The sequence below is a fragment of the Chlorocebus sabaeus genome, chromosome 2, assembly GCF_047675955.1.
Source record: "Chlorocebus sabaeus isolate Y175 chromosome 2, mChlSab1.0.hap1, whole genome shotgun sequence".
In the NCBI taxonomy this organism is placed as follows: Eukaryota; Metazoa; Chordata; class Mammalia; order Primates; family Cercopithecidae; genus Chlorocebus; species Chlorocebus sabaeus.
In genome coordinates this window covers 66,619,734-66,628,023 of record NC_132905.1, presented here as the reverse complement: position 1 = coordinate 66,628,023, position 8,290 = coordinate 66,619,734, and the positions used below count along the sequence as shown (strand labels likewise).

General features: G+C 47.6%; 1 protein-coding gene across 32 annotated transcripts in view; it reads right to left on the bottom strand.

Moving 5' to 3' along the window:
* Positions 1-3,186: 3,186 nt before the first annotated feature.
* Positions 3,187-8,290, bottom strand: part of EPB41L1 (erythrocyte membrane protein band 4.1 like 1) — a 138,282-nt gene continuing 133,178 nt past the window's right edge. For all 32 annotated transcript variants that reach the window (XM_073009366.1, XM_073009370.1, XM_073009446.1 and 29 more), the window contains one exon: positions 3,187-6,673. In XM_073009366.1, the coding sequence (XP_072865467.1) occupies positions 6,665-6,673 (9 nt within the window). In that variant the 3' untranslated portion in view covers positions 3,187-6,664. The remainder of the gene's footprint in view (positions 6,674-8,290) is intronic.

Genomic DNA, 8,290 nt, shown 5'->3' with positions numbered 1-8,290 from the left:
AATGTTGCCTTTTGCTATTCTTAGTTTCTCGTTTTAGCTTCTGAACTGTGAACAACTTTCTTTACCCTTTGCATTTTATATCCCCGTCCAGAAACACAGACACCAGCCATCTTACTTTGGGCGCAAGCAGTCATGGTCACTAAAGTATAACCAAGACTTGTACCAATGGCTACTATTCAGTAATAGCCAGTCAGGCGCTTGGTCACTGTCTTTGTCAGCCAGTCTCTATCCGGGTCACAGTGTCTCAGCTTCCAGTCACACTCAGCCCTCGGGGAGAGCCTCAGAAACCCAGCCCAGAGAGAACCAGCGTCAGCCTCCGCTGCTGCAGCAGCAGCAGTCACCACCTCAGTCCCTCTGGCCCCGAGTCCTTCCTGCAGGCCAAGTCCTAACATCTTAGTCAGGCTATCAACGCTCGAGGGAAGAAGCTGCCTGTCTTGTTCCTCACTGTTTCCCTGGAACCGAGCACAAAGCCAGACACAAAAGCTCAGCTGAGTACATATATTATGCATTTAATTAATAATGATGATAATTTGGTATTAATAAGTAACTTCTATTTGTGAGTCTAACCCTGCACTATTAATCAGGGTTCCACCAAAGATGCAGAGCCAGTAGGAGATCTATATTAAGTGATTTATTGCAAAGAATTGGCTTATGTGATTTTAGGGCAGGCAACTTGGGCCTTTTTTTTTTTTTTTTTTTCTTTGAGACACAATCTCACTCTGTCACCCAGGCTGGAGTGCAATGGCGCGATCTCGGCTCACTGCAACCTCTGCCTCCTGAGTTCAAGCCATTCTCCTGCCTCAGCCTCCCGATTACAGGCGCCTGCCACTATGCCCAGCTAATTATTTTATTTTTAGTAGAAACAAGGTTCCACCATGTTGGCTAGGCTGGTCTCGAACTCCTGACCTCAAGTGATCCACTGCCTCAGCCTCCCAAAGTGCTGGGATTATAGGAGTGAGCCACCACGCCTGGACTGCCTTCTTTTTTTGTTTTTGTTTTGCGATGAAGTCTTGCTCTTGTTGCCCAGGCTGGAGCACAGTGGTACGATCTCAGCTCACTGCAACTTCTGCCTCCCAGGTTCAAGCGATTCTCCTGCCTCAGCCTCCCTAGTAGCTGGGATTATAGGCGCACACCAGTATGCCCAGCTAATTTTTGTATTTTTAGTAGAGACCAGGTTTCACCTTGTTGGCCAGGCTGGTTTTGAACTCCTGACCTCAGGTGATCCGCCCACCTCGGCCTCTCAAAGTACTGGGATTACAGGCATGAGCCACCGCACCCAGCCCACTTGGGTATTTCTAATCCTTGCACTAACCCTAGTAAGGTATGTGTATTCCCAGTTTGCAGAAGAGAAAACTGAGGTTCAAGGAGCTGTTACACAGCCAGAGAACGGCAGAGCTAGAATGCAAACCAATGGCTGTCTGTTCTTATCTCTTGTGCTGCTGCTCCTTAGCTTGTCTGTCACATTTCCTCAGTGACAGCTGGATACGCCAATCCGTCTCGGTCAAAATTTATCTTTTAGTGGGTTGCAGACTAGACCGGGCTCTGCAGTCATGGTTAATCACAATGAGCTACTGCAGGATTAACCAGAGACAGCCTCCATCAGTCACAGTCATGCTTATCAATCTCAGCCTGTCCTGTCAAGTTTCATTTCCTGCATGAAGAAACTCAGCTCCCTCTCCACCCCTCCCTACTCCCAGTCTTAAGTGCTGAGCTCTGTGGTCTGGTCTCAAAGCTCCCTGTTTCAGTTGGGCTCACCATCTTCTCCGAGACTCCAGGACACTGAACAGTGGATGTAGAAGCTGTAGATGGTGGCCTAGGAGTCCCACCTTGTGGGTTTCATGTCCATTCAGATCAGAATTTCTCAACCTTGGCACTATTGACATTTGGGACCAGATAGGTATTTGTTGTATGTGGCTGTCCTGTGCATTGTAGGATGTTTAGCAGCAACCCTGGCCTCTACCCACTAGATGCTAGTAGCATCCCTCAGTTGTGACAACCATTCCTAAATGTCCCCAGGGCGGGGGTTGGGGGCAAAGGAGGAGGGGTCATTTCCCCACTCTCAACGCAGTTGAAAAACACTGATCTGGGTGAACTTACCTTTGATTATTCCACAAAAGCAGAGAGGATGGTTCTTTATGGGAGACAGAAATATGGATCAGGGTGTACGGGGTCCTGAGGAATCATATGAAGACCCATTGTTTATAAACCAAGTCCTATTCCAGAACCCTAGGGATAACAGATTGCTAAATGAGACCTATAAGGAAAATTCAGGGAAGGATTCATAATGTTCCTCGCAGCAGTTGCCTCTGACAAGAGACAGAAATCTGGAGAAGGCTGAAGAATCACTTTTCACTGCATAGTCTTTGTATCATTTAATGAATTACCTTTCCAAAGAAAAGAAGTATTTAGTATTTGAAAGTATAAGGAAATGCTCAGGTATATATTTATGTATTTATTTTGAGATGGAGTCTAGCTCTGTCACCCAGGCTGGAGTGCAGTGGCGCGATCTCGGCTCACTGCAAGCCCCGCCTCCCAAGTTCACGCCATTCTCCTGCCTCAGCCTCCTGAGTATCTGGGACTACAGGCGCCCGCCACCACACCCAGCTAATTCTTTTGTATTATTTTAGTAGAGATGGGGTTTCACCATGTTAGCCAGGATGGTCTCGATCTCCTGACCTCATGATCCGCCTGTCTCGGCCTCCCAAAGTGCTGGGATTACAGGGGTGAGCCACCGTGCCTGGCCAGTTGATCCTTCTCTTCATTCAACTTACAGATCGCCTCCTCAGGGAGGCCTTACCTGGCCACCATATTTAAAGTGGTCTCCTTCAGTGACCCTCCTTCCCTTCTCCCTGTATATTTCTTTCCTAGTGATGATCGCTCTGTAACCAACTGTTTGCCTGTGTTGGCATCTATTTCCTCCACTAGCCTGTGAGTTCATGAAGGGCAGGGACTTTTGTCTTGTTTGTGTTGTGCCTGGAGAGTCACCCAAGGCCTGTACCCCCTTGAGTTCCAAACATTTGTTTAATAAACATGTTCTAAGTTGGGATGTCTCTACTTCAGTTTTAGCCCTTCCCACAATGCCAATTTGTACCAGTAGCCAAGGTCAGAGAGAGACAGTGAGAGAGAGAGAGAGAGAGAGAGAGAGAGAGAGAGAGAGAGAGAGAGAGAGAAGAGATGCCAAGGAAGTATGGTTCAGCATCAAACACATTTATTTCACTTTTATTGAGTATACAAGAACAGAGAGCACACGCATACAGCACGGAGCACTGAGGTGGGGGAGCATGGGGACGAGAGAGGAGAGAAGGGTGTGAGTAAAAAGGAACAGGACAGCATCGCAATTGGTTGTTAAGGTGCTTTTGAAAAAAAAAATTATTTCGAGTGATGTTGCTCATGCAATTTCAGGCCAGTCTTGGAATGTGCTTGCAGGATTCAAAAACTGAAACAGGTCCTGGCACTTCCTGTACCCTCAGATGGAAAAGATCCAGAGAAAACAAAACAAGAGAAAATGAAGATCCATGAGATGGCAGAGTAGAAAAAGACCCTGGAGAGCATCTGGTTCTTTCTGCTTATTTTGCAAGTCGGGAAACTGAGGCCCAAGAGGGGGAACAGGGATAGCCTGATGTCACATGGTGAGTTAGGAGCTGAGCCAGGATGGTCACCCAGAACTCCTAACCGCCCTTAGGGACTTTTTCCACTATGCTACATGGCCTCCTGGGTGGAGAGGCAGCACAGAGAGGATGAGAAACGAAAAAGAGAAAAGGAAAAGTAGGTTGAAGACAGACAAGACAAACATCTCTATTCTCTACAAAGAGGAGGATGGGGAGGAAACAGTGCCCTAGATTCTAGCTTTGCAGGTCCCCTCCTCCCTAGTGGCACTGCCTGCGTCTCTGTAGAAGGGAGGTCAGAGCATCCACAGGATGGCAATTTCCCCAAGCCCTGGTGGCCCACAAACTCCACAAGCTAAGCCTGGTCACTTCATCCCTGCCCTGAAGCCAGGTACAAAATCCAGAACAAGGATCCTCCCTCTGAGGTGTGTCCAGTGTGCTCAGGACTCCTGGTTCCTGCAAAGATGAGTTCCTAGACCAAAGTGGCCCAGAGAGGATTGGAGCCACCACTCCAGCTCTTGACCCAGAACGAGTGGGAGTTCTCAAGTTAAGAAGGGCAGGAAGAAGGTTCTGTGGCTTTTCCACCAGGATTGTAGAAAGAACCTAGTGTATGGAAAGTGTGCTGCTGCACTCAGGGGGAGTTGGAGTGGGTCCACCGGCCTGCACCCGGGGGATGCCGCTGATTCTGCTGCCCCGCTGAACTTCCCATTTGCCCAGAGAAGCAAATGCTATTCTGATTTCCTGCCCTGCCTCAGGCCAGCACCAGCTAAGCAGCTAAGGTATATGTCATCACTGACAAGCAAGCCAAAGGGACGCATGTAACCTGGGCCGCCTGGGGGCACCCCTGGGCAATGCCCCAATAGATTGGCGAGAGTGGGGAGATGTTCTCAGATGGGCCAGCCATGGCTGAAATATAAAGCTGGCTCAGGTGGCTTCTCAGGCTCCACCCTCCCCTCCCACCTTCTTCAGCCTGAGAATAGTCCCTGGCACAAGCAGGTAATCAGTAAATACTTGTGGAATGAATTTATTAACTGGTTTAAAAGGAGGACTGGGAGGTAAAATGGAAGTGAGAAATTAGCAGTGCAGTGGGACATTTTCCCTCACCAAGGGGCACTTTCTGAGCTCAGAGCAGTAGCTTGTGGCAGACAAGCCTGAGGAAGCCCATGTGTGGCAGAGGGCAATGCCAAACTTTTGATGTGAGCTTCTTGAAGGGCTCCTGTGGTCTTGGAGCAATTTCTGGGCACAAGCTCAGAGATCAGATGTTGATTAAGAGGGAGATCTCCAAGCCAAGGTCTTATGCAGAGCTCGAGCCTTTGAGCAACATTGCCCGTCACTCTCAACTTTGTCCTGGGACAGGGGAGGCCTTTGCAAATGCAGTTTTTATCTCTCAGGGTCTGCCCCGTGCAGCCTCCTTACCACAGCTACTTTGGCCTGAGAAGAAGAAATGATTCAGAACAAGGAAGAAAGTAGAGGAAAAGGCTGAGCTGGGAATTTTTTAGACAGTCAGGTTAATGCCATCATCTTCTATAATGGCTGGGAGCACCACCTCCCTTTGGATATGGAGTTGGTTATTACAATGGGGTCAGGGAAGGGCAGGATGTGGCAAAAAAAAAAAAAAAAAAAAAAAAGAGAGAGAGAGAGAGAGAAAAGACTGAAAACCAAGGCAAGCCCCGTAGGGAGATAAGGACTAAGCCAGGGACCTCTACTGTGGCAACTTCAGCAGCAGAGTCCCAGATTGGGACCCGGTACCTGAGCACAGACCAGGTCCTGACTGCTACTACCAGGGGGGCAGGGAGAAGGTGTCTCGAACTGGCATTTTGGGGACAACATCTGTGTTGCTTCTTTCTTGCCAAACCCACACCTCTCCATTAGGGGCCCCCACCGCTCCCCACCAACCAACCAATTACAAACACCACACACAGTATTACTACACTGAACCCGTCAGCCCCTACTGTGAGCCAACCCACACCCAGAGTCCAGGTCTCCTTAGCTGGGCCAGTTCAGTGAGATCTAGGAACCTCAGGATACATCAATCACAGTCAGATAATTATAATTTTAGAATGTCAGCTTCATACTTACCAGCACTGTTTATTTTAATATTTTTTTCCTGTTATATGCAATATACATAACTTAAAAGCACATCCGTACAAACCTCCTACAAGCTGCACCTTCATAATGAGAAACCATAAACATACAATGTCTACTTCCCTTCCTGTGGCTTCGTTTTCTGTTCTTGCTTTCTTTTCTTTTTCTCATTTCAAAGGAGAGTCATCTGCAGTGGCCCTCAGCAGGACCCAGACACAGAGGGTGAGGGGTGTAGGGTCGGGGAAGGGGGAGGAGGGAGCCGAGACAGAAAATGACAGCAAGACATTGAGAGTTGAGGGTGAGGGGAGGTGGGAGAGAGGCAGGTGAATTTTGCAGCCCAGTGTCAAGATCCAGAAAGTAAGAATCCAGTGTTCTTCCTCTTTCTTTCCAAGTGGGGAATTTTCTTTCTTTCTCGGAAAATGGTTGACTGTGCGTGTCTTACTGCTGCGACTTCTCTTGCTTTGCTGCGCGAGTGTTTTCCTTTGCATTCAAGTGGGCCTCAGAAATGCTGGAGAAGAACAAATGGAATTGCTCGTCTGCTAACTGTAACGTGCAGAACCAGGGTGGGAGGGACTTCTACAATCATCGTGGTCTGGCTTGCGTTTCTTATTTGCCGGGGGAAAGGAGTGAGCAAGGGATTATAGTTATTATATAATTATTTTTTCTTGAAAAAAATCCCACCAGTTCTTCAATTTGTCTGCAAAGGAAAGGTAGGTGTTCAGATGTCGGTTGTTGCCGTCAGCCAACTGCTCTGCCAGCCCCAGCAGCAGTGCAAGGACGCGGTGTTTCCTGTATATATATCTATATCTCTATATATCTATATATATATGCTTTTCCCTTCCCAGTCTCTCATCAGTGACAGTACATCGCAGCTGGGACGTCGGTGTTGCGTCGGAGAATCCAGAATGAAGGCCCCTTCTTAATGGTTCTCTGGCTTGGGTTGGACCAGAAATGCCAGGATCTCTTCACAGAGGTCAGGATTCCTGGAAGCCAGAGGCATGGGGTAGAATGGGGAGTGGGGAGTGGGGGAAAAGGAAGAGGACAAGGAAAGTTAGCAACTTCGGTCACTTGTTTTTAAATACATGGCAAGAGGTTGTTTTTGCTACCCTTTACCATATGCCCTTTATTGTGACTCAGCAAGGTAGAGTGACTTGCACCTGTAATCCCAGCAACTTGGGAGGCTGAGGTAGAAGGATCTCTTGAGGTGAGAAACTGGAGGCTGTAACATGTAATGATCATGCCTGTGAATGGCCACTGCACTCCAAAGCCACACAGCTTGTGTGTGGCAGCAGAGAACTGAACCCACATCTGTCGGATTCCAGAGCCCATGTGTGTTTGCTCGCTTGTTTCCAGGGAGGTGGTAATCTTTTACTTTGGCCTGAAAATGTGTTAAAATGTCCTTTAACACCAAGAAGCTAAGATCATCATCATTTCACTTTTTCTTCCTATCTTTTGTCAGCTCTAAGAAATGCTTAGTCACGATTGCAGATGTTCTTTTTTCATTTGTTTTTCCTTTCTGTTGTCCGTGGGCTAGCTGTGTCCTGGAGATTAAACCACAGACAGCAGTGATTAAATAAAGAAATGGAGCCTGGATTCCAGGTTTGGCTCCAAAACTCAGTGTTTAAGGGAGCAGGCTCTGCACTCTATGGGCCAGCTAGCTCTGTAATCTTGGGTGAGTTTCTTAACTTCCTTTCCTTTAAAAAAATTTTTAAGCGATGAGTCTTACTATGTTGCTCAGGCTGGAGTGCAATAGCTATTCACAGGCATAATCAATGCACATTACAGCCTTGAATTCCTGGCCTCAAGTGATCCTTCTGCCTCAGCCTCCCAAGTAGCTGGGATTACCAGTGCATGCCACAGTGCCTGGCAAGTTTCTCAACTTCTTCAAGCCTCAATTGCTTCCTCTGTAAAATGGGTTCTGCCTCCCATTATAGGGAGGAATTGAAGCAAGGGCCCAGCATATAATAAGTGCTGAATAAATACTGGCTGTTCTTATTATGACGATTGTTGCTGTTGTTAATTTAACCACACACTACTCTGATCTCCTTGAGGGCAAGGGCTGTCTTTTAACTCTTGTCTTTCCAGTATCCAACACTGTGCCTGGCACACAGCAACTACTCAAAACCATTTAACAGATGAAACATCATTTCTGCTACTTGCATACAGTCAAGTGCTAATGGAATCATAGAAAACAGATCTTTCTTGGCTCATTTGACAGACAGAAAAACTGAGGCCCAGAGGCTTCAGGCTTAGCAAGTTGGCAAAACCAAGGCTAGAGCCCAGGGTTCCTGTTTTGGAACAGGTCAATTTTTTCCCGTTAAATTTTGTAAGGTCAGGAAGATGGGCAAGTGCTGCCCTCTTGCTGGTGGTGTTTGGGAGACAGGTCTTCTTTGAAGGAAGTGGGCCAGTGGGAGAAGATGGAGCAGAAACCAGACGTCTGACCTGCGAGGTTGCAGGGAGAGAAGGGAAAAGTTTCTGTGTGAGATGGGTGACTTTCCACACTCATAGCAAGAACTTCAAGAAGGAAGAACGTTAAGAAGGAAGACAAAGAGTCAACTGAAGCAGAGACAGACGGATGTTTCTGGAGGATTTGGGGAGAG